The sequence below is a fragment of the Ambystoma mexicanum genome, chromosome 7p, assembly GCF_040938575.1.
Source record: "Ambystoma mexicanum isolate Mex_15411 chromosome 7p, UKY_AmexF1_1, whole genome shotgun sequence".
Lineage (NCBI taxonomy): Eukaryota > Metazoa > Chordata > Amphibia > Caudata > Ambystomatidae > Ambystoma > Ambystoma mexicanum.
Window position 1 is genome coordinate 53,721,360 of NC_090939.1, and position 27,023 is coordinate 53,748,382.

The following is a 27,023-nucleotide window of genomic DNA, read 5'->3' on the forward strand; positions in this document are numbered from 1 at the left end:
ATCTACTAACACTTTTTGGGCCTTAAACCCTCCTCTGATATTTTGTGTCCTAAATATTCTACTACTTGAGTAGAAAAGACACATTTCTCACTTCATAAGGTAATACCTGGTGCTCTGAAAATTTCTAAAACCGTATTAAGTTTTCTTTTTAGATCCTCTTCAGTACTCCCACAAACCAACACATCATCCTGGAAGCACCAGACATTGTTAATACCTTTAAATAATCTATACATGACTTTTTGGAAAACTGATGAAGCTGATATTAATCCGAATGGCATGCACCGAAACTGGTAAATGCCTTCGTATGTGATAAAAAGCCGTCAGCTTTCGTGACTCAGTATCTAGGTTAATCTGATGATAGGCGCTCGCCATATCCAATTTGGCAAAGTATTTAACATTTCCTATCCTAGACAGAAGTTCGCCCATATTCGGAAGGGGATGCCGGTCAGCTTCCACACACATCGATTCAATTCTCTTAGGTCTATACATACTCTCAAATCCCCACCGGACTTTTTCACAACAACTACAGGGGAAATCCATTCAACCGCCTTCGCTGGTTCAATAATGCCAGCTTTCTCCAGTTTCTCCAACTCCACTCTCACAGCATCACGCAATGACACCGGCACAAGTCTAAGTTTTGCCGCCACGGGTCTGGAACCGTCCTTCAGCACAATTTTGTGAATCTTCCCTTTTAAACAACCAACACTATCGTTAAACACATCTGGATATTTGGTAATGAAATTTTTAGAACCACCATCCAAACTACAATCCATGGATACCCTTTCTACGTTTAACACTTGTTCTTTACTATTAGGATCTAATTTAATACATAGTCCCCTTTTCCCTCTCCATCCCAACAACGTCTCACCCTTCTCGGTGATATATATTTTACTGTGCGTAACCCTGTCTTTAAATTTAAAGGTTGCAGGACAACATCCCACCACATCAATTCTACTGCCACTATAGCCCCCAGGTGTCTTGTCTGACGGGCCTAAATCATTCATCCTACCTCCCAGCACGTTTTCATACACAGCTTTTGACATCAAAGTGATTTTGGAACATGAGTCCGCTAGCATTTTGACTTGGCAACCATTCACTTCCACCCAAGCTGAAGGATGCTCGCATTCATCAATTCCTGAACATTGAACCATATTTACAGTAACAATTTCTTTTTCTGAACCTTCATATTCATCTGAGGATGGCCCATCTGGCTCCTCAACCAACATAACGCTCCTCACAACACCGACCCATCTTTTACAGATGTTACATATAGCTCTTCTTCCAGGGCAGATCGGAGAATTAGATAGGTGGCGGGCACTCCCACACCTAAAGCACAGGCGCTCCTCTCTCCTTTTTCCCACTTGTACATTTTCTTTTTGTACGGGTTTGTTTGCTATTTGGGCATTATTCCCACCCTTGCTTTGATACATATCGCCCGATCTGGCCGTTTTGCCCTTCCTTTTCTTTTGGTCCTTGGCCGTATCTTTCCTTCTGTCACCTACTTTCAAGACTTCAACCTGTTGGGCAGCTTTGGATTCTTTCACAGCAAGTTTTGCCACACATTTCAAAGTATGTTCAATTCTTTTTGCAATCCCAATTACTTCATCTAAGCAAGGGTCATCTTTTAGCCACACTTCCTCCCTAATTTTGTCATTGGCACAGTGTAACATGAACTGATCTCTAATATGTTCATCCAGACCTATACCAAATTTGCAGTTCAGTGATAAATGCCTCAGCGCAGTAATGTATTCCTCTACAGTTTCACCCTCATGTTGAGATCTCATACCAAATTGATAGCGTTCCAACACAGTACTTATCTTCAGTTCAAAATGTTTATCCAGTTTTGCCAATGCTGCAACAAAATCATTCATACCCTCTTCAACATCCAATTCGCTCAATTCAGGTAATGTTTCAAAAATCCGCTGCCCTTCATACCCAAGAAGATGCAGACACACCTTTCTTTCTACTGACATGCCATTTCCACATGTGGCTTTCACATAATGTAGAAAACCTTTTTTCCAGGGCCCCCATTTAATTCTCGGGGGCCCCAGGGTCGGTAGAAACATCTGCGGACCTGGGATTCCAGATAAAGCCATTCCGCCAATCCACGTCTGTAGTGCTCTCCAAATCAGCCACCTATCCACCGAACACGAAAAACAGAATATCACTCACTTGCTACCTGAGCAGTCAATGTTTCAAAAATCAAAGCTCACCTCCTGTATAGGCACTGCTCACCTCCAAACAGTCTCGCCATATAATATCCAAATCCAACGTGCGCAATTGTGCTCGCAGGTCTGCAACAGCAGCGTCAGAAATTTTCTTCCTAATCGAGTTACAGCTCGCATCTGCTTCAGCTCACGTGATGTGGAATTAAGTCCTCCCCACGCACGTGACGCTTACACAGTGCGCAGAGAACTCCTGAAGCAGCCGAGCTGTCACGCGTGCACGTAACCGCTCACGTGATGCAGCGCGTACCAAACAACGCGCAGACAGGCTTGCTCTGTTGTCCCCGAGCTATTCGCGCATGCAGGCATTGCGCGCGCGTCCTCCACCCTCAAAATGCACGCGCGTGCACAGATGCCGAAAACAATTTGGGTGCCCCAAGACACTCGCCCCGCTCACAGGCATCGCGCGTGCGACATCGCCACATACGAGGGACTTCTCCGCGATCCGGCAGTCGTTTGGGCCGCCGACAGATGGGGTGGAGTCAGCGGCCAGCTGGGGCTTCAGAAGGTAAGCTCGAAAAAGGTTCGGCGCACTTTCCTTACGATCCAACGACGCAGGCCAAGTGGGGGGGCAGCTCCTCTCCTTTAGGCCTGGCGGTTGGGGGTCTCAGTCCGGCTTCGGACAACTACTTTTGCTCCAGTCGCTGCTCTCCTACTACAGCGTATCCCATCCTCGTCGCCAATGTAAAGCAATAGACCAGGCAAAATCAATCGGTTAAACAGTTTATTGCTTGTAAGGGTAAGCTGGGTAGTAGAGACCCCCAACCATCTACACAAGTAGCACTAACTGAACAACTCAAAGAATAACATTCCAAACACAATGCTCAAGATTGCTCTGATGTCATCACTGACTAAGATTCCATCCGTAGAACAAAGGATAGGAATCAAAGAACACATTAACATGAATAGGAAAATACATTAACATAACACAAACCGGCCGTTGCACGGCCGTCCGAGAGCCCATTCGACCAGAGCGATCGCTGCTACTACGGCGTTCCTGTCTGGTGTGCCCCTGTTGGACATCTGCAGGGATGCTACATGGAGGTCGACACACACCTTCACGAGATTCTACTGTGTCGACTGGGATTCCAGGGAGGAGTGCAGTGTCGGCCAGGCAGTGCTGCGCAACCTGTTTGCTTGAATGTGAGCCTGGTGAGGAGGTAAGAGATGCTTAATGTTGAGTTGTTGAAATGCTTAATGTTGAGCCTTGCCACCTCCCGTGGTTGTTCATGTGTGTATTGCTATGTATTCTTGTATTCATGAGCATGTGAAGCCATGCCAAACCCCGAGCTGGAGAAGGAACAGGTTAATTACCGGTAACTGTTGTTCTCCAGCATGGGTCTGGCATGGATTCACATGCGAACCCTCCCTCCAACCCCTCTGCGGCTCTTCTCTTGGTCCAACTGCCACTTTACGTGCTACCAAATCAGAAGATGGCTGCCAGAGGAGGGTCTTAGATAGAGGGCAGTCATTGGCTGGGGGCATTATGACCCAGAGACCAGTGATTGGTTATGTTAAGAAAGGAAGAAGGCAATGTGCACGGAATCGCACAGTGTACAACTTTGAATCTAAATATGTGCATACAATACCCAAGACTTGTGTATACTAAAACCCAGGAGTACAAATAGAGTGAAACAATAATACCAATATATGAAAAGGGATGTGGGGTAAGCACTTAGAACCTCCTTATGACTGAAAGGAAAGTCGGCAAACTCCTTACCCACTATGCTATTACAGATACTGACAGCGCTAAGCCCACGAAGAGGGCAAGCAAGGACAGGATCTGTGAGCTGACACTCTGGATGATACTGAATAAGGAACTTAGAAACAGTACTCACGAGGACCGGAAAGACCACTTGAATGTCAGTAAACTCACGAACCCAGTTGATCAAACAGGGACCCTGAAGGATACAACAGCAATGGGTGGAGGAAACTAAATACATAAGACCCTAGTCAAGGGGCACGTAGGAATAGTGATTATAAAATAGTGAGGAAAACAAAAGGGCATTCACACTGGGACTAGTTACAACAACACCCACACCTAATAATCAATGGAAAATAAATGCAGAAGTGCAATGGAAAACATGGAATGGATCCCAATAGAAAGTAAGGATCAGGAGCAGGGAAAATGATATCACAAAAGAAAACCTTAAGGCAGGAAGCTAAATCTATAAAGGGAAAGACTAATGCATCAAGTTTTTCAGTAGCAAAGGACAGCATCAAAGAAACAGAGAACACAGGCAAATTGGGCAGCATCAAAGGGTAAAGCACAGAGAAAGGCTTCCTGCAGACAGAGGAAGACAGAAAGGGAAATCCAGAAAGCAGAAATCAATTAAGCACATAAATCCGAAATCCAGGGCAGAGGAACAAGAAACGGGAACTAGGCACAAAAGCTAGGAACAAGGGACCAGTCACAACAGGAACACTGCAACAATGACCAGCGCTGGACTGAAGCAAACTGAGGCTTTTAAAGCTGCTTAACGAGCACACCCCTCAGGTGTGCCGCCTGCTGCACCTGCAGCCACAGGTGTTGCCTATCCTCCACCCAACCTTGTCCTGCAAGGGAGGAGGTGAAGCAGTGAGCCAGGCATTCTGGGAAGCATAGTCATTTGATTAAAGTAGCATGCTGGCTGCCAACAACCTGGAATGGATCCGGAAGGGAAGTAACTTGGAAAATAAGGTTTTAGCGCTCTCAATTCATCAGAACACTGTAGCATAAGGTTCGGAGGAAATGTCCAGTAGGGAATAAACCCCAAAACATGCCCCCAAGTGGCGGGAATGGGAGCGAAGGGAGCGAGCCGTGACAGGTTACTAGTAGAAAGACAGTTCAGAAATGAAACTGAAACAGATTTCTTCTTTACTGAGGATTCCCAGCCTGACCACAGGGAATTTTCATGAGCATGTGAATCCATGCCAAACCCATGCCGGAGAACAACAGTTACAGGTAAGTAACTTGTTCCTTATGCCCTACGTGGACAGAACCCCCGATACATACCCACACCAATTCAGCGAGTCCTCAATAGGACCATCAGGCCGTCACACGCCCATGCGCGCATGCCTCTGCGTCGAGCAAATCAAATCCCCAAGAGTTGCATCACATATGCCACATCAGGAACCCCCGAGCAGACTCTACCAGCAGACACGCAACTCACCTACGGGAGACCAATGTTGCATCCTGCCAGAAGAAGAATACAATGTGCCAAAAGGGTCTGAAGTACAATAATGCAGAGAACGTTTGCGGCTCCCTCAAAGTGAACCCCTCAAATATCAAGCCTAACGATGTCGCAAAGAGTGCTTTGCCCAGAAATGTTACCATGAGTGTTATGCCCAATGATGCTGCAATGAGTGTTATGTCGAATGAGTTTGCTATGAGTGTTATGTCGAATGATGCTACTATACGTGACCCATGCCAAGTGGTCCCCTACCAATGCTAGACTGTGTAACCTGAGCCTAATGAATCCTGCCGCAGACACCCCAAGTGAGCCCCACTCAGCCAACTTGATCGCCAAGATCATGCTCAATGTGCCTGACCCCCTAGAGCCAGCACAACTCCCTGAGCTCAACCCAGCAAATACATTCTCTGACGTGTCCCCATGTCTTGAAACCCACACAACCACTGCAAATAATAAGTGCACCACCTCTACAAATATCAAAGGAAGCTTTATCAATGCAAGATCACTCGTAGCTCACGCACTAGACATCGCAGATCTCAGCACTGCCAACCAACTTGACCTACTAGCCATCACGGAAACGTGGCTGCATGCAGCTGCCGGCCCAGCTCTCACTACCTATTCCTGAGGGCTACGCGATCCTACGAAAAGGAGGTGGTGTAGCACTCATTGCCAAAAAGAACCCGACACTAAGAGAACTGCCCAACTCATCCTTCCACTCCGGAGAATTACTATCCATAAAACTATCCCTTGCTGACCCCTCCTCCCTCACACTCCACATCATATATAGGCCACCTGGCCCAATCCTATCTCTAGACGAGGACATCACCCTCCTGCTGAGCAACAATACCAAGCCATCCTCCAAAATTATTATTATTATTGGAGACTTCAATCGAGGCCTCCACGACCCAGCAGATGATAATGCCAAAACTATAACAAGCACAATCGAATCACTAGGATTCCCACAACCTATAACATCAGTGATGCACAACAAAGGCTGCACACTAGATTTGTTTGCAGACATGAACGGCAACATCAGTATCCCCTCCAACCACCCCTTCACCTGGTCGGACCACAACATCATCACCTTTTCCTTTCCAAAATTCACTATAGTCAAAGCCTCACCACAACCCCCTCCTCGCATTCCAGAAATGCATGTAACATCACCCCTGATAACATGCTCCCCCATGCTGAGCCCCATTACAAACAATCAACACTCTGACCACGATCCGAACCTTATGGTGCAGTTACAATACCGTACTCTCCTTCAAGCAATAGACTATGTTGCCCCACTAAGTACCCACAAACCAAAACCTAGAGCGCAACTAAACTGCTGGTACCCACCAGACCTGAACATTCTACAGGCCACCAAACAAAATGCTGAGGCCACATGGAAGACCTCACCGTCAATAACTAACAAAAGTTCCTAAAAGCAGCAAAAACATCCAAACGGGCCATTATCCAAGCAAAGACCCTCACCTACAACGAGGGATAGCCAAAGCCAAAACGGGATCCAACTCTTCTCCATCCTGCAGGAACTAGAATCCCCTGTTCCTTTGCCAGAAAGCTGCCTGGTGCTCTAATATCCAGAAAGCGCTGTTCGACAAAATGACCTTATTACAAAGCACAATTGCTGACAAGCCAATTTTTCTCCCAACTATACCAACCAACTTCAACCCCCACTCATCCCCAACAAACTATTTTAATTCAAACCGTTTCAATACAAGAAGTCGCAAAAATTATCAACAGCCTCAAACCTTCAAGATGTCAAGGCAACATCTGCCCAGCCCCCTTCATCAAAAAATGTGCTACAGAACTAGCACCATTCATCACCTCACTCATCAATAATTATTTTGCACAATGGATCGTTCCTAACAATCTGAAAGATGCATGGGTTCTCCCACTCCTGAAAAAACCTTCTCTAGACCCTAACCCCGCCACTAACTACCGTCCCCTTCCTCCTAAAGATCCTAGACACAGCAGCCTACCTACAAATACAGACACATCTGGAATCAAACAATATCCTTGGTCTACACCAGTCAGGTGTCTGCCCAGGACATGGCACTGAGACAGCACTCCTAGATCTCAAAATCCAAATGGATGAGATTCTAGACAATGGAACCCAACGGCAAGTGGCAACCCATTCTGGACCTTTGGGCGTTGAACAAGACTCTGCAACGCCTGAAGTTCAAGATGCTCACACTTAGGGAGGTCATTCAGTCGGTACAGCCGGGCGAATTTCTGGCCTCGTTGGATTTACAGGACGCATGTTTCCACATCCCCATGCGTCGACACCGCAAGTTGCTGCGGTTTGTAGTGGGTCAAGATCTTTACCAGTTTCGAGTGCTTCCTTTCGGGTTAAAATCTTCCCCAGGACGTTTATGAAATGCTTGGCGCCGGTGGCGGCGTGGCTCTGATGAGAAGGTCATCACGTCTACCCTTACCTGGACGACTGGCTGTTACGAGGCTCGTCGCCGGGAGAGACGCAGGCAAGTCTCGCCTCTACCATGCAGCAACGACTGGGCTTCGCCGTCAACTTCGAGAAGTCCTTTCTATCTCCCTCCAAGGACTTGGTTTTTCTGGGGGCAGAATTTCAGACTCAACTAGGCCTGGTGAGGCCCTCGGTCGAGAGAGTTCTGAAGCTCAGGCAGAAAGCAGCAGAGTGGAAGGTCGGGACAACGGTGTCAGTCAGGATATACCTGTCACTGCTGGGAGCCATGGCGTCCTGCATTCCGTTGGTGAAGAACTGTCGTCTCTTCATGAAGCCGCAGCAGGAGTTCCTTGCCGACCGGTGGGCTCAGAGTCCCGGATCGTGGTCCGACAAGGTGGTGGTCGACGGCAATTTAGTGGAAGCTCTTCGATGGTGGCAGTGCTGGGACAACCTGAGTCGGGGCATGCCGTTGCTGGAGCCGGAATTTCAAGTTACAATTGCGACATATGCCTCAGGGTGGGAGGCACATCTCGAGGGTTCCCAGGTCCAGGATCTATGGTCTCGAGTGGAGTCGAGGTTTCACATCAATGTGCTCAAACTGAGAGCGGTACATTGGGCCCTGAAATCATTTCTGCCGCGTATACGCGGCTCCGTGGTGAGGGTGTTGACAGACAGTACCACCACAATGTTTTACCTCAGGAAACGGGGGGGCACTCATTCCAGAGTGCTTTCGAAGGAAGCTCAAGAACTTTGGCATTGGGCCCTGTTACACGATATCAGTATTGTAGCGTTTCGCCTGCCGGGAGTGATGAATGTGCAGGCGGACTTGCTCAGCAGGGAGGTAAGCCAGCTTCACGAATGGCAGCTGAAGGAACAACAGGTGTTCATGATCTTCCGGAAATGGGGTCGTCCTTCGTTGGATCTCTTTGCAACACGGAAGAACAAGAAGTGCAAGGAGTTTGCCAGCAGGTGGGCTCAGCCCGAGTCTCTAGGGGATGCGTTCTCGTTCCCGTGGACAGACCGGTTTGCTTACGCATTTCCTCAATTTCCACTCTTTCGACGGACCCTGCAGTGGATTCAGAGATATCCATGCCGTGTGATTATGGTGGCCCCGTACTGGGCCAGGCGGCAGTGGTTCTCGGATCTGCTTCATCTATACGTGGCGGAGCCAGTTCGGTTGCAAGTGACGCCGGACCTTCTGTCTCAGGACAAGGGAGCTGTCTGGCACCACGATTCAGGGTCTCTCAGCCTGACGGCTTGGCTCCTGACTTCTCCGAGTTTGGCCTGCTGAATATTCCTGGTGACTGTCGATGCATTTTGGAGGCGGCTGGAGCTCCTTCCACGAATGTCTCCTATGTGTGTAAATGGAAAAGGTTTTGTGTGTGGTTTAAGGGCCAACCTGGGGTGGACCCTTTGAACATTTTACCGGAGCAAGTTCTACCCTACTTATTGTATTTGGCCAATAAGGGTTTAGCGTTCTCCTTTATAAAAGTACACTTGGCAGCAATTTCTAGATTCACTCGGAGGCGGCATGCTACGCCTCTGTTTAGTGATCGTCTCATCACGCATTTTCTGAAAGGGTTGTTTCAAACTTTTCCTCCAATCAAGAAGTTCCCTCCGGGGTGGAGCCTCAATGTGGTTCTGTAGGGTCTGATGAGGCCTCCGTTTGAATCTCTGTCTTCGACGCCCTTGCAGTTTTTGTCTTGGAAAGTGGCGTTTTTTGTGGCCATTACTTCGGCTAGGTGAATATCGGAGTTGCAAGCTCTGGTTGTGGATCCTCCATACTTACGGTTCTTCAAGGACAAGGTGGTGTTGGCCACTAACCTGCACTTTATTCCAAAAGTGCCAACCACTTTTCATAAACTTTCTTCGATTGTGTTACCATCGTTCTTTGCTTCCGCTTCCACGTTGGCAGAGGGAGCGTTGCATACGCTGGTTGTAAAAAGAGCACTGAAATGTTATCTGAGTCATACTCAGGAGTTCAGACTTTCTAAACAGCTGTTTGTGGCTTATGGACCCTCCGTCAAGGGACGGGCAATCTCCAAGCAGGGGCTATCTCGCTGGGTGTCATCGGCTATCTCATTCTGTCACACTAAGGCGGGAAAGCCTTTGGAGAGAAGTCCTAAGGCACACTCGACGAGGTCCACGGCTTTGTCGGCGGCATTATGGTCGGGGATTCCGCTGGTGAACATTTGCCAGGCAGCCTTCTGTCGGTGCCGCATACCTTTAGTCGACATTACTGTCTGGAACAGCAGCATGGTGCGGATGTACAAGTGGGGCATGCAGTCCTGCAACGCCTCTTTCAATAAGGTAAGCCCCGCAGCTTCGGGCTATCTAATTGAACGTTATCACTGCTGGTTTTTTCTGGTCTCATGTATGTGATTCTGTGCTGTATTGGTTTGCATTTACCCTCCTCCATGCATGATTGATACTGCTATGGAATCTATTCACAGCATGTGAATCCATGAAAGATCCAATGCTGGAGAAGGGAGTAGTTTCTTACCTGTAACTCCATTTCTCCAGCGTTGTTATCTTTCATGGATTCACATGCGCCCACCGGCTGCCCCTACATGCAAACCTGGGTCGGATGGCCTCTAATTTGGAGGTTAAAATCTGAAGGCAAGCGGGGGGGGGGGGCTATTTATACCCTATGTCCTATTGGTGGTGGCTAAAGAACCCAAAAAGACGTTGATAGGACACTAAAGTGTCGAAGTTTTCCAGGGGAAAACGCTATTTTAAAAATGACTGAGGTTCCCAGCCTGATGACTGGGAATATTCACTGCATGTGAATCCATGAAAGATACCAACGCTGGAGAAATGGAATTACAGGTAAGAAACTACTCCCATCCCCATCCACCCACACTTCCTTATACCACTCTAATTCCTGGGGTTCCTTAATTGTGGTGTGATATAAGTTATCCACCCTGTCCCCTGGATAACAATACACTGCAGTCGTGCGATATTTGGAGTTGCAATATTCCCCGGTCTGCATTTGTGCATCCTTCATAGTTTGTACCTGTGTCGGTTTGCCCATTGTCACCATCATCATTGCAGAACTAGGCATTGATTTTGCACAACATCGAACCCCTACCTGGCACACACACAAAATCAGCAACAGATGAGTGGGACAAAAATTTTCATTATTGTTCCGAACCAAGAGGGTATCCAGTCGAGAATGTCGTCGAACCAGTTGCTGGGTTCGATTCCCCCCTTCTTTCTTCATTCTTTCACCTAGGTTGTGTACTGCAGATATCACGTGTGATAGGGTACCTTTGTCAGCATCGGCAGAAGGTACGAATGTACAGCATGCACTCCCGATTTTTCAGCAAACACCGCCGTCCATTGCTGTGAGTAGGTCCAAGACGTACCGGTTTTGCATTGTCATCAACCGCAGGACTTGAAGTTCCACTTTGATCATGTTGAACCCTTCTTCTGTGTCGTTGGCCAGCTGCATCAGTTCCCAGCACACGTTCTGCAGCCATTTGGTGTTTGTTCGCGCCTGGATGCCTGGCACTAGAAGGAGGCGAAGAAGTTTTCTGCAGAATTGAAATGTTTGTACTGGTCAGGAATCTCTGCCAGGAGGTCTGAGGATTTGCTGGAGATATAATTTGAAAACCTTATTTTGTGGGACAGTCTTTCCTGTAGTTCATCTTCAGACAGGATGTCGTATGTGGAGGGCTCTTCGGTTGCTGGCTGGGGTGCCGGCGACATCTCAGTTGGCACCCTTGCTGAATGCAACGTGGCCATGGTGCAGGTACCTCTCCATGATGGTGGGAGGTGCAGGTATGCTTGTTTGCCACACACCCAGTAAGTGTCCATTAATGCTTCGGTGCCTTTTTTCATATCTGGAAGGATAATGGTCTTATTTTTTATTTTTTATTTTTATTTTGTTGTAACAGCTGAGTTGAGCCAACTTTTCAACATTTACATAACAAAACCTTTTCCAATTTCTTCTTGATCATTGCATTATTATACAGTTCACAATCATCTGTCTTAAAAAAAAGGTTAAAACATTTGAAATGTGTATTTATTTTACATTTTCATCAAAATTCAACATTCAAAACAGCACCACAATTTCAAGTGACACTAAGATATTAAACATACGACAATCAAAAAATGTGTACAGAGGCTAACAGATGGATTAGACCTTGACATAAGTATTCACAACAATGGTAGGGTTCTATATAGCTTATAGGCAGGTGGGTCATATACCCTACTGACAGATAACTGAGGTATTTCATAAGGGAATCGAAATGTACGAGGATTCCAAATATAGAGCCTTCAAAAATGAAAATGTGCCTATCCTATAAGAGGCAACTTGCCCTCCAAAGATTAGTTGCCAAAGTAACTTTGATGACATATCACCAAATTCCTTAAATGCGGGTTTTAACAATTAATTGTCTTATTGCAATGTTTATTTGAGCCCATGGGCACCCTCCCTTCACTGTGAAAACAGAGTTTGTGCTGAATTTCTTTTTGTATCTTGATCGGTTTTTCAAGGGCTGTCACCCACTTTAATTTGGCGATGTGTTGAGACCATGTCGGAGTGCATGTTCGTTTGACCCATTGAAAGTTTTCTTCTGTCGGTCCTCGCAGTACTTCAACTTTACATGTGATTGTCTCTTCGTGCCATTTGTTTTCCGTGAACATTGTCCCTTTGATAATAAAAAATGGTTCTTTCGCACATATTACCTTGTGGTCGGCTTGCACATGTTTTCTCGTTCTGCAGCATTTGTATTGTTACTGTGTGTGCCTGGAAGGTACTCCGAATCCTACATAAGGCTCGATAAACAAAATACTGGGCATCCGACAAAGGTGTTTCTTGGGGTATGAGGACTTGGGCGTGCCAGAGGCATGGGGTATCAGAGAGCAAAAGTAACAACTCTCGTTGGTCGCTTGTTTAGCTGTGGCACTCATATCTGAATACCATTTATTGGATTGGTCAAGGTTTCGGGGGTCTTTTACTTCATCTAATCCCAGGCCATGGCATGCATCATATACCTTTCTTTCCACCCCCCTTTCCATCTTATTCCCCCCTAGACCATTGTACATCTTTTTCACCTTTTGGTATCATACAGGGCAAATGTCTGTCCACCGGGCTGAGGCTGCCAACAGCACATCACTGCTCTCTTGCACTTTTCCAGCTTGCTCCCACTAACCACCCCACCCTCCCTCTTTCAGAGCCGCCAGAGCGCCAGGGGACCACTCTGGTGGTGATGGTGCGCGGTACAAATGTCCTTTAACATAAACATTAACATGTTTCATCATTTTGTTCGCTACCACTCTGCCAAGACTGTGAGATTGGGTATGCTTGTGTGGTATGGACATAGGGCTTAATGTGCATATTATCGCCATCTGAGGTAGGTTCTTCAGTTGTGTGCATATTTACATATGGAGATCCCAGAACATCAAACATTTGGAGTGTCAGCATTACAATCGCTTGACACGTTATCAGCATCATAACCCATAGCAACATATGTAAAATTAGGGGTTTTGACAGTTCGGTTTTTGTGCAGAGTGGTAAGATTGGTATTTAAAGAAGCATTGTGGGCCCATATTACTTTGAACCCATTCCAAATGAGAGAGAGAGCACAACGAGGAAGAACCCAATTTTTTTATCTTTTTCATGTTTTTATTAATACTCAATATTCTTATAAAATGTCTGCATTCAAGTTTCTGTTTCTCATTTTCCTTACCCAACATTGTTGTGGTGCCCCTTTCTATTGATGGTACTGCACTCTCTTGCTCTTTTGAATGTTCACCATGGGATGCTGTGTTATCGTGTGCCTTTCTTACATCCGTGAGCTGTATCCAGTACTTCAACCCCTTAACTTTTACCGCCAAGGGTGTGCAATAAACCACTTCATAGGGGCTGTGGAATCGTAGGGAGTTCCATCTCCGCAGGAAACTGCGCACATACACGCTTTCACCAGGCATTAACTGTAATGCTGGGCTGTCTGCTGCTGTAGTGTTTGTATCTGTTTCATTTTCTCGTGTCAACGGGGGGGTGCTATTTGTTTACTGCGCACAGCTCGTGTCGGTGAGATATTCCTTAAATTCATCCCCTAGCACTGTGACAGCTCTGTGAGCGTCTGATGCGCTTCTCACTGGAGATAGTGGTGTTTGAATGCGCCTCCCCATCACTATTTCATGCAGGGACAAATGGTGGTCCATACCTGGCTGTGTTCTGAGCTGGAACAGTGCTAGAGGCAAGAAATATACCCAATTATTTTTTAGGGTGTGATGCAGGTTAGACAATCTACTCATAAGGAGGCCGTTTATCTTCTCTACAAGCCCGTTCGCTTGCGGGTGATGAATCGAGAAAAGTTTGTGTTTAATGCCCAGCAATGTGCCTACTTCTTTGAAGAGATCATTTACAAAGTGAGTGCCGTTGTCTGAACGGATCACGTCACATATACCCCACCTCGGGAATACCTCCCTCGCCCGGAACTTTGTGGCACATTTGGCATCTGGGTGCGCACAGGGTCCTGCTTCCACCCAACGGGAAAAGGGGCACACCACAACGATATGATATGGCATTTATAAAGCACATATACATATGTTTTTCAACTATGAGATATCTTGCCCCGTTGCACCATTCTCCCATATCAGCACAGTCAATGTGTAATTCTCGGAATGGTCGTAATGGGTGTGGCAGTGTTCCTCGCAGCGTTCTGAGGGTCATATCTGAACTGTATGTTTGGCATGTCGTGCACTCTATTATACATTTCGATAAGTGTTCCTGCAAATTGGGGACAAACTAGTCCTCTTGAATATCTGCTGCAATATGTTGTTTTGGTACGTGTGCAGGGAAGTGAAGCTGTTGGAATACAATTTGTATTCTATCGCCATTACTAAAATTTGTATTCTATCTCCATTACTACTTTCCTGTCATTTCCTGATTCCAGAGGAGGTCTGTGGGTGATTGCACCCTCTCTATGTCCACATTTCCTGCTCATCTGGTGGGGTGCGTCCCTGCAACTCGATTATTCAAATAATGGGCGTAGAACTGTACCTTTCTTCCTTGTCGTCTTGTGTGGGTGTCTTTACTACACATTCAACTGCTGGGGGAACATCATCGCCGCTACGTTCCCGAGTGAGATAGCGTATGTGTTATTTGTGTGGGCCTGGCAATTCACTAAGGCCACTACTGATGGTTCTGCTAATGCTACAATGATGTCGCTCAATAGTTGTGCATGTTGTACGGGAGAGCCATTCACTCTCCTGAATCCTCTTGGTCGCCATCGTGACAAGCCGGAATGCACCGTCATTGTCATGTATGCCGAGTCAGTGTAAATTGTCACTGTGCACCCTTTAGCTGTATGCAATGCTTCAATTAAGGCTATAAGTTCTGCTGCTTGTGAAAAGTGTGAGGGGAGGCGTTTCTGTACTATCAATTCACATTCTTCCCCTTCTATTCTTACCACCACTCCCCCTACATGTTTTTCTCATGTCTCACAGTCCATGGACGCTGAACCGTCCAAAAAGTATATCTCGCCTCCTTCTAAGGCATTTTCACTGGCCTTAGGGATATCATCACCTTCCCCCTCATATGTTGCACAGTCGTGCACTTGCTTGTCTTCCACTGTGCAGGGTTCTGTGATGAAGATGGCTGGGTTTACAGTTTTACAATGTAAAACGTGTATGTTTGGGCTTTAAATTATTATTTCGTATGCAGTTGCTCTCTGTGTGGCGAGTGTGGACTTTGACCTCTCTAATAAGGCAAACAGAGTGTTTTCAACAAATAGTGTCATAGAGCATCCCATCATTATGGTGGCTCTTTTCTCTATGGCGAAGTTTGCTGCAGCGATGGCTTGTTCACACACCAAGTGCCCTTGCATTACTGAGTCCAATGTGCCGCTGTAATAGGCCAATGGCTTCTGACCTAATGATGTTTTTTGCGTCAGTACTGCTGTGATAGCTCAGTGGGTTGAGCGCCTGCTGCTGCGATCTAAGCGTGATCTGCAGGTCGCAAGTTCGAATCCCGGCAAGGCCAAATCAGCCTTTCATCCTTCCGAGGTCGATAAACGAGTACCAATTTCGGTTGCGTGATATTGTATGTAAATATGTGCTCTGTAAAGCGCTTTGGATTAAGGCGCTATATAAATAACACATCATTATCATTAGTGTTCCATTGCAATGGGAGAATAAATAAAATTCCTGATCATAATCTGGTGTCGCTAGGATGGGTGCTGTTGTGATGAGATCCTGTAATTTAAGGAATTGTGTGATCGTCTCCTGTGTCAATTTGATGGGGGCGCTGTTCTTTTGGGCTTTCAGTACTTGGAGAAGGGGGGTGTGTATGTAGCATAGTCTAGTATCCATGCATGGCAATAATTGCATATGCCGAGGACATTTTGCATGTCTTTCACAGTTTTGGGCATTGGAGTGTGACGTATGGCTGCACCTCTATCTGGTACATCCTTTGATATTAACTGCCCTAGATACAACACTTCTGTAAACAGTACTGCAGTTTTCACATGTCCACTTTGTACCCTTTTCTTGCTAGTAGGCTCAATAACGTTATTGAGGCTGTTCTGCATTGCTCTTCACTTTCACTGCAAATCAGGAGATCTACGTATTGAATTATGGTGCTTTTTACATCAATATTGCCAAGGTCTTTGTGCAGAATTCTGTTAAATACTGGGACTTTCACAGTAGCCCCGGGCTAATCTACAATGCTCATATCTCCCCCCCCCCCCCCCAAGTAAATGCTGTTAGATATTGGCAACTGGGGTCGAGTGGTACTGAGAAGAAGACATTCTTCAGATCCACAACTGTGAAACATGTGGCGTCTTTTGGGACACTGCATAAAATGGATGCAGGGTTTGGCACCAAGGGGAACTGTTTTTGCATGATGTCATTAAGTGGGCGGAGATCCTGGCTCATCCTCCAAGCCCTGCCCTTTGCCTTTTTTATAGGATACATCGCAGTGTTGCATGGTGAATTTGATGGTACAATTATGCCCAGTTGTAGTAATGCATTTATTGTTCCTTTATTCCTTCTTCTGCCTCTCTGGATAGCGGGTACTGTTTTACTCTGGGTGGCACTGCGCCTGGTTTCAGTTTTATTTTTATGGGCGTTACCCCCTGTAAAAGCCCTATGTCATGGGGCCCTGTTGTATCCATAAATCTGGTGGTACTTGTTTCATATCGTCATCAAAAATCGAAGGTGGTGCACTGACACTGGCCATGAGGGGGTTATTTATCTCTGTGTTGTTGAATCATTATGTCACAGGGCACCCACATTTCCATTATCATCTCCCCTTCAGTGTCACCGTCAGTGAACTCAGCTCTTCGTCAGTAAGGTCTTGCAGCGCTATGTTTGGGTCTATACACAACACTGTTCTCCACTCACATCCATGCGTGTCCAGTCCTATTGCCACAATATGTTTGGCCGATATCTGCACCCCGCTGTAGGTCAATTGAGAGGATAGTGCCTGGCACAATTTCTGGGCTTACCACGGGGCGGAAAACAAAATCGGCTGGCACCCTCCATTCTTTCCTCGTTATTTCAGGCACCACTCTAGCTGGAACCTGTATCCCATAGATGAACATGTCAACATCCGTGGGCACCCCTCTTACTGCAACTTAATTTGTCATAGTACTGATCATTAACATTGCTCTTATTGGACATACCCCTGGGGTGGAGCACACTATTCCTCGTTCTGTAAAGGAGATGGTCATGTTAAGCTTGCTAAGGAGGTCCCTCCCCAGCAAATTTATGCACACATTTTCATGGTATAAAAGGGGTGCCCGCACCGTTTTTCCTCCCACCGTTATATCTAAATCTTTTGTGTAGGGAACCTTCAAAATTGCCCCAGAAAATCCCTGCGTTTCCGAATTTCGGTCCGAGAGAGGAAACCGGCCTTCCATAAGGCACGAGTTTTCCACTCCTGAGTCCACCATGAAGATGAACTGATTGTTTCCTATCTCCGCCCCCACCAGTGGTTCCTCTTCTGGACGTAGGGTAGTCTGTGGGCTGTCCTAATCTGGGTATGTTTGTTCCTGGGACAGAAAAAACACTTTGCGATCACTGCTGTTCCACAGAACAACACAGGAGCGCAATTGGCGGTCATAGCAAAAATATTTGGGTGGGCGTTCCCATGGTGTTTTGACGAGCTACTTGGGACTGCATGCCCTGCTGTGGCACCTGTTGTCGTAGTTGAATTGCTGTGTCCCTTGCTGGTAATCATTATAATATTGCTCTTGCTGCCCGTGACCACCCATTGGTAATCCATAAGGGCTGCCCGGATGAGGGTGACCAAATTGTTGTTCATTTCCAGGGGGGGCCTTTGATAGTATCCCATGGGTTGGGCACGGCATTCCCTTGAAAAATGTCCCCACCTTCTACAATTTCAGCATGAGCCATGGCCCCCTCCCCAAGCCCATTGTCTTTCAAAACAATTACCTCCCTGCCCTCCGAACCCCCTTCTCTGGCCCCTGTACCCACCTCGTCCTCTTGTAGACCTTCCCTGCCATTGGGGACCCTCGTATTGCTTCTCGCCAGCCCATTGCTCCTGCCCGTTTGCAGACCAGGTTGCTGCCATCGTTGCCAGTAAACCTCCTGCCCCTCCGTCTCCCTGTCTCTCAGTGGGCAGGTCTGCTGTAACCGCAGAAACCTTCACCAGTTTATTCTGTACAAGCTTGGCCTAGTCTGCCAACCTCCTCTGTGCAATTTCTTTTTCTCTTTCTTTGATCCTCCTACAGTGGTGTACTATAATACTCTGAATTTCAGGCCAGCCTTTGGCTTCTATCCCAGCAATTGTATTCAAGGCTTTTTGTACCTCCTTTGGGAGGCCTCTTTTGATGATGAAGTAGAAAAGGGAGGTTGATTGGTCCTAAGCCGTGCCCGTTTCTGATCTCCACAGGTCCTGCACCCGGAGAAATGTACCGCGCAGTCTCTTCCTCCTCCCCCATGGTGCATTGCATCACAAAGTGTAAATCTTGGGTGTCAGGGAAGATCCTCCGTAGTGCATCCCACACCTGGGCCCTTACGTTGTTGAATGCTGACCCATCATGATAATCACAATTTGTTGTTACTCCCGGGAAACCTGCTTTCACCCACACCCCGTCTGCTTGGTCTCCCGCAGCGGATACTAACAAGCTCTTTACGTCCTCTAAAGCCAGTGGGACCCCTGCAGTGTTTTTTTCAAATGTGTGTATCCATTTTTCCGCCCCCCCGAATGTGGGGGCAATAATTCCAACAGGTTAGTCTTGTCCATCTGTGCCCATTGTATGAAATGGGTTCTCCCTGCTCCCTTGTGGATGAGAGGCATTTGCAATTTCGCTTTGCTTCCTTTCTTACTTACTTTTACCCCTTTCGCTTTACTGAGTGACATGTTTCCCAACCTACTCCTAACCTCCCCTGCCACCTTTGTCGTACCACCCCCTCTTCCGGCTCTTCTCGTAGTGGCAGGGGCATTCCTGCTGCTGCTGCTCCTTCCTCCTACTCGTCTAGGTCACTCCACAATTCCTCTATTTCCCTGTCCGATACTCCACTTCCTTGTTCCTCCCCTGCTTGGCTACCTCATTTTCCTACTCGTACTATCCTTATGGGGGTATTATTAAGGTGGAAGAAAAACTCCCCAGATTTCCACTCATTTTACGGCCTGCTAGACGCATTCCCGGACGGGAGTGGAGATGGTGTTGGCCCACCCGCTGAAAGTGATGGCGCCTCCCCTTCCCCCAGGCAACATTTGGTCTCTGTCACATAATGCTCTCAATCGTGTCAACGCCATCTATATGGAGGCAAGTTGCCTTTCTAAATCATCAGTGAGGCGTGCGATATTTACTGGAGGTGCGCTCGTGGACCCGTATAACCCCCTTGAATCGTAGGGAGGCAGGGCTGTCGCTGCGGGAGTGGAAGGTGCGCTTGGTGCAGGCAAATAAGAGGGGTCACTGTATCCCGCAGCGGGCCTAGTTAATAGTGGGTAAAGCCTAGTAAGTTCTTCGTCCCCTGATTTTACCATTTTCCCTTCCACTGTCTCTCCCCCCTCCCCTGCTGAGGCAGGTGCCATCTCAGATGATACTTCCTTGTCTGTACTATTAGTATGGGATGCTTCCTCAAACATCCTCCAGAGATCTAATACTTCACTCCTATTTTGAAGTTGCTTTCCCTGGTACTTAGCTAACAAATGGGTTGTCACAAGATCTAATATTCGTTTATCAAATGACCCTCCTTCCGGCCATACTTGGGACGATCCCTCTCCTTTTCTCTCGGTGAGCCATTGATCATGGTATTTCTGAATTTTCTCACTGTACAGTGGGGCGGGGGGTGCTGGCAAATATGGGCTAATGGTGTATCTCCCCTCATGGCGCCACCCTTCACTTTTGGGTTCACTCGGGTATGCATTGTGCGTCAAAAATATAGTTAAACACTTCTGTTTAGCCTATAATACTACAAATACTGTGCAATGTTGCAATTTAAAAACTTTTTCACTTACACCTTTTCCACTCCACATGAACAAAAAACAAACTTTTATACTATTTCAGTATATAACCAGCACAATGATCATCACTATACCTTTTAGGTATGTATGAAAGGCCTATAAACTGTACACTTGTCTTTGCATTATCCCACTTTGGGTCACTGGCGAGGTGAAGGGTGTGGGGGTCTTGCCTTGAGGTAACCTGTGGGGGTCGAGATTTATAGCTGTCAGGTCTGGCATATCAGATCGGGAAGGGGATTGAGTGACACATGTTAGTTTAGGATGGAATATACTGTGGCAGGGGTCTGGTTTTATTGGGGGCACTCTAGGGCGGTCAGCAAGGAAGGGTCACACTTCTGGTCCATAAAAAGAATAGCTTTGGAGGGGCACAAGGTTGAACAAGCAGTAATTTTACAACAGGCGGGGGTGAGAGGTGCAGGAGCAGGTTTGTTGAGATGGACGAACTACAAGTCATGGTTCGGCCCGATCACACACAGGACCTCAGAGGAAGAATGAAATTAATACATTGTTTGCTTGCAACATCTTGTCTCAGCGTATCCGTGAGAAAGGGACTTGGGAGGCACAGGAGGAAAAAGGTGGGGGCTGTCAGTGTTTGCTGTGCGCAGCGCTGCTGAGAGGAGAGGAGACTTTGCACTGCCAGAATGCGGCCTAGTCCACAGATGGAGTTGAGGGCACACAAAATGGAGTCCACGTGTGTCTTGCAATAGCCCCCCCCCCTCTGCTTATGCCAGCGCCTTGTTCCCCATGGCTGCAGAAGGGCATGGAAGGCGTCCCCCCCCCACTAGTACAAGAGCAAGTGGTCCCTTTCGCGTAGAATGTATGGGGTGGGGGGGCTCAACTGTGTCCCTCCTTCCTTACACTACTTACCTTCTCTATCAGTTTTTAGGTGAATTGTGTGCACTTCTATAACCAGAGGGGAGTGTACATATGTTTTATATTTAGAGGGTTGTGTATTAATATTACCTGCTTGATTAGTTTTCCTAGTGCGTTTTTGGGTCTATAATATAGTATTTTGATACTTGTCTAAGTAGAATCTTTGTTTATTTCACTGTGTGGACTCCTTGTGGAACCCTGACCCCACTCTCCTTCCCAGAGACTAAACGTTGACCACTCTCCATGCTTATTTGGATTATGTTTGGCTAACCTCCGAGTTCCCCTGTTCGCGATAACTAGGGCGGCCTCCTGAAATCCATCTCCTCACCTAATGACACATGTCTGGGGTGGCTTGTGGTCTTGTGCTGGAGGGATGTGACCTAGCAGTTCAGGCTGGACTGCCCCTTTCAGCAAACCTGATTTGCCTACAGTCTTTCCCCTTTCTGCAATGGCTTCGCAGGCTGAAGAATGGTGGTCTGGGGTGTTACCCAAAACAATTGCTAGTGATTTAAGATTCACTCTAAACCTTCCAGCCATCAACAATTTTGGTTTGCTTTGGATTTTCCAATTGAAGTAGTGTCTTGGAGAAAGCAGTGGAAATCCTAAAATGAGTACAAAAGAACATCCCCAAGACAACTACAAGCCTATTATATAACTACTTCAAGGAATAAGAAAATATTCTTGCATGATTGCATTGTCCAAGCCAACAACCCTACCACAGAGCTCTTTAAGATCTACCATAAATTGAGGTGCCCCTCTGAGTGTCTCACAATCACTGGCAGACTCCCTTTTTACTTTCTTTGGAAACAATCACATCCATTCAAGCTTTTGTGTCTGCCCACTCCAGATACTCCTCTGCCCCAACTTTATCGGACAAAAAAGTTGAGGTTCCTCAACCTTCCTGCCATATCACTTAAATACGCTATTTCCTTGGTAAACACAAATGAAATCCTCCTTTTAAGTAGGTCTGCACCTGCCCAGCAAAGACCATAAATGATGACATTAATTCTATGGCGCCATCACTCACCTACTTGATCAACTGTTCATTTAGGATATTCTCAAAAATATCAATAGTGACCTGATCATTCCTTCCAACTACCAACCTTCTGTAAAAAGTAGCAAGCCAGTAGTTGACTCCTTCAATGAAGCCCATAATCTCATTCATGACTTCCTATCTGGGTTCAGGCTAGTCCTGGGAAAGGGGACAGCCCTTCTTTATGTGGAAGGAGCTGTTGAAGTCTCCGGACGAGATGCCTTTGAATGGATCTCATTCTTCCTTTCTGATGGAAGTGGAGTTGAAGGATTGACCTGTCAAAGAAGGCGATTCAAAGTACAGCGCAGGTATTTAGGGAGTCATTGCTTCTACTGTAGCCACATACATGTATTGCTCAAGGAAGTACAGTGTTAATGGACACAATTTTCTATGCTCTAACCAAAGCATATATTTGCATATTAATTGTTATTAGTTAGTTGCAACACGCAGCTCAAGATCTTCGAGGGGGGATTGTTATGAAGTGACAGGCAGTCTGTGTGCTTAGTGACTTTAGTTGAAGACCATATGGACTCGTCGGTCCTGAGGATCCAATCTCCTCTGATGGGAGGGCAGAGTTTGGTTCTGAACTATGCATTGGAATGTGCAGACGTGGCTCTAGAAACGATAGCATTCGAAGCCCCTGACCTTAAAGATGAAATTCTAGTGGCTGCTGCTACAATCAGAATGCGACTCTAGCAACACTGTGGCTTCTAAGTGATGAAGGTTGTCAGGACCATCATCTGGGAGTTGCCAGGAGTACTACGTACTACCTCTGGTGACATGACCCAAACGTTTTAAGCTTTTAGTACTGTACAATCTATACTCGTTCCTCCCATTGCTTCTGTGCTGCTGTGGGTAGGGATTTTAAGAGTATAAGCATAGGTAATTCTTTTGATCTAGATTCATGTAGAATTTAAGTTATAAAATAGCGTTTTCTTTCCATTTCTGTCTGACATGCATCTTACTACAGTTATCCTACATATGTGTGTAGCTTCTGTCTGGAGGAACAATATTGTAGAAGCCTTAATTTCACGTTAAGTCAAAGATTCAGGAAAAGTTTGAACATTCTTTCCCTCTCAACCCCAAGAAATCTACTCCCTTTTGACCCCCTGTGTGATCATAGGGTGCTCACTGCAAGCACCCACTGAAGTCATAGACCAAAGCCCTCTGTGGCCCTAACTTTCCTAGAAGAAATGTATCATCTTCACCTCTCTTCCCTAGTACAGTTGTGCGAGACAACTGTTTGATGCACTCATCTTTACTGTACTTTCACTGTAAAGTGCTGCATCGGCTCTTAAGCATATTTGCTTCAGGTTGTGATGAAAATTCAAGTGTGGTGTAGGCAGCCTGTCTGAGGGAGGCTCCTCCGCTTGTCCTAACCGTATCAGGATTTTCTATATCTACCAGGGGTTGCAGAGTCTTTATGGATTAGGTAGGTAAAGTCTGGACGGATCTTTGCGGTCATCTGTTTAACGCCACCTCCAATTTCATTCTTGAGAAATCGTATTGAATTTCCTTTTCTAAGGCACAGTGCGAGTGTAACACCAGTGCCCGGAGACATCAGACGATGTGCAGAATGTTAGACAAATGTTTCAGTCCGTAAAATTTGATTTGCCGATGCATCTAAGCTTCTGAACTACAATGTGGGGTGGTTCTGTGACCCACCATGCCCCCTCCATGGTCTGGTACACTGTAGTCCTCACCCCCCACCGCTTTTAATGGGGGGGTGGGTCTGCCCCAATACCCTTCACCATCACAGCTTTCAACTTACCTATCCTTTTCCTCCTCATCAGCAATGCATTGCATGTCCCCGGGCCCCACCATGTCCCTTGTTGTGTATTTCTGGCCTGCTGTGTATTGCCTTGTGGTGAGCCAGCATGCAGGATACCGTTTAATCAGTAGAAAGTGCCTGTAACTGGGCCACCCTGAGCTCTGGGCTCCCTGAGAAATGTGCACCCTAACCTTCTCAGACCGAACTTGGAGGTTTCCCACCCCTTCTGGCTCCACCCTAGCCCAACACGCTAGGGTGACAAAAACATTATTTTTGTTGCTGAAACAGATGTACCTCCCCTACACCCCTCCCCAGTAATACCCCCTCCGCCTCGTCAGCTAATGTTGTGTGCAGGGAATGACGTGCCAATTGGATGTTGGGAAACAATACAATTAATGGTAGCTATCTAGTTTTTGGTTTTTGAAAAGCATTAAAGCAGGTATACTATGGAGTCCCACCAGCATACTCCCTGACACCCAGGAATATATTGTTACAGGTAAGGAGCTCGTTCTCCACATCTCTGATAATTGATTTTAGCAATTTTGTATCTGACCTCTACATTATTGTATGATTCTGGCTCCTTCTCCTCTGCCCCAACCTTGAGTAGCTTAATGATGGCCATCCAAAAATTTGAATAATGCCCATGAGTTTAGCCATTTGCTTGCTAGGGCATCCATCTTTAGAAATGAGCTTTGAATAGTTTTAGTTGGGCATATCATATCTCTTTTTTTTTTCAGCAGTGTCTCAGATTTGAAACCACATCTGGTTGGTATTGGCCTGAACCCTGTCCACAGAGGCTGTTGTAACCATTGTCCAGCTCTTATGTTATCTAGAGTGGAACCCCTGCATGATCTGTCCTTGTTTACCTTCCTCCTACCAGGCTCTCCTGTACTTCATCCACGTCATGGACCACATTGCCGTGAAAGAATATGTCATTGTGTACTTCCACACGCTGACCGGTGAGCACAACCACCTAGACTCGGACTTCCTGAAGAAGATGTACGACATTGTGGACATTAAGTGAGTCTCTTCCAGTGATGGTCTGGCCTCGGCAGGGAGTGGGGGGACCAAGCGAGGGGCTACAATGTTTCATTTTTGGCAGACTTCGTTGACCAAACCACGTAATCACATGGATGGATAATTTGTCAAAGATGCCAATAGTGCCATGTTTAATAAAAAAACATTTAAAACACACATTTCCGTGGGATTGTGGATGCTATACCTCATCTCCGTTGGTGTTATTCCTATGGCTGTTTTTCGGAGAATTGAAGGCTTGTTTCCATATTAGTTTTGTGATTGATACTTGGTCCATCAGCAGCAGTTCTAAACATGCACACACATGGAAGCATAGCTAACAGTGTGAAATAAAGATCTGGGTAATTTAATCACTTAACCATTCACTGTAACTATGTTCAGACTCGGAGGTAGCTACATCCTCCCACCACTTAATTAAACCTATGCCAGTTACCTTTATCCCCCCTATATTATCTCACCCTGTACTGCTCATCTTGCTTCCTGCCCCTGTATACACTCGGCTGCCCCACTCTGCTCTCCTTCATACGTTCCCCCTTCACCTGATCCAATATGCATCCCTCATATCATCCTACTGCTACTACGCTCTCATCATTTTTGCTCTGTTCCCTGCCTGGCCTTCTATGTCCCTCCCCTTCACCTCCAGACTCCCTTAATCGATCCATTAGGTACCCCTCTTTCTCTAATCTCATCTACCCTTCCCTTTGATAATCTCTCTTCCTCCCTACCTTTGCCCACTAATCTCACACTGGGATTCTGGTGCACCAAATCCATCTACAAAAAAAAGACCTACATTTCTGACCAGTTTGACTCCCACAATGCCTCACTGGCAGTCACAGGCATTAGTGTATTCTCGAACCCCCCGCCCCCTTGACTTTGCTAACCCTACCACCCTACACACTAATTCATCTACTTCTTTCACTCCTCTCACTCTTACAGAAGAGAAGTGCAATTGACCTAATGGCTGAGAAGGCCCACACCTCTGACTCCTTGCCCCCCCGACCCTCTATACCCCCACTCCTTAGAATGAACCTTTTCTCAACTTTTCCTACCCACCCCTATCACTATACTCCTTATTTATCGGCCCCCATGTCTGCTCAATCACTTCTTCTGACCTTGATCGCCTCTTTGTCGCCCAGATTGACCCTTACCACTCGTGAATGACTTCAACCATCCAGCTATTTCACCCAGCCTTCGACTTGAACTCCACACCCTCCTTTCTGATCACTCCCTCACTTCACTTCATAATCTTCCCTCTCACACCCAACACAACTCTCTCTGGTCTTCCTTTCTCCTTCTCTCTCCTCACTTCAATAACAACATCGACCCTTCCTCCTCCGACCATTCCGTTCTCCATTTCAGCATTTCGACTCCCTTGCTGCCTCCCACTCCTATCCCTGCCATCACGAGACATATGTTTAAGCCCAACTACCTCGCCAGTGCCAGGACCTCCCTTCCCTTTCGTCCCTTGCTTCACGCCTAGCCTCCTCCATGGAACAGGTCTTTGCTGATTTCGACCTTCCTCTCTGTGCTTCCTTCAACTTCCACCTCCTCCACTCCGTCTTTCCCCAGCCCCAACCTTGGATCACCCCACAGATCTGTCTTCTTTAAACCCAGATACAACAAACACATACTTTAGTGGCTTAAAGACCACTCTTCTAGCCTTCAGGAATGCTGTCCTTTTCTTCACAATGACCCTTGAATCTGTCAAAGCATTTCTACCTCTCTAATCAATGTTTTACACTCCCACCAACTCAATCACTCCATCCCAATCCAAGCCATGCTCTCCGCTCATCCTGCGACCCTCTCTTTTGACCTCTCTGCCAATTACTTTGCTACCTACAGCTTTTAAGATCCCCAACATCCATGATACCCTTGCAACCCTTCTATCTCCTCGCCCGACCTTTCCTACAACCCCCTTTCTGCTCCACCCGACCACTCCTCTTTAACTCCTATCCTGCAAACCTCTCCAATCTGGGTTTCCTAGTCGCCACATAGCCGAATCAGCTCTCAGCCATCCATATCTCTCTCACCTTA

At 46.7% G+C, this 27,023-nt stretch overlaps 1 protein-coding gene across 4 annotated transcripts in view; it reads left to right on the plus strand.

Annotated features, from left to right (window-relative positions):
• The window catches only part of GDAP2 (ganglioside induced differentiation associated protein 2), a 1,016,820-nt gene that overhangs the window by 842,234 nt on the left and 147,563 nt on the right, over window positions 1-27,023 (plus strand). For all 4 annotated transcript variants that reach the window (XM_069635760.1, XM_069635762.1, XM_069635761.1 and 1 more), the window contains exon 12: window positions 24,835-24,974. In XM_069635760.1, coding sequence (XP_069491861.1) covers window positions 24,835-24,974 — 140 coding nt within the window. The remainder of the gene's footprint in view (window positions 1-24,834; window positions 24,975-27,023) is intronic.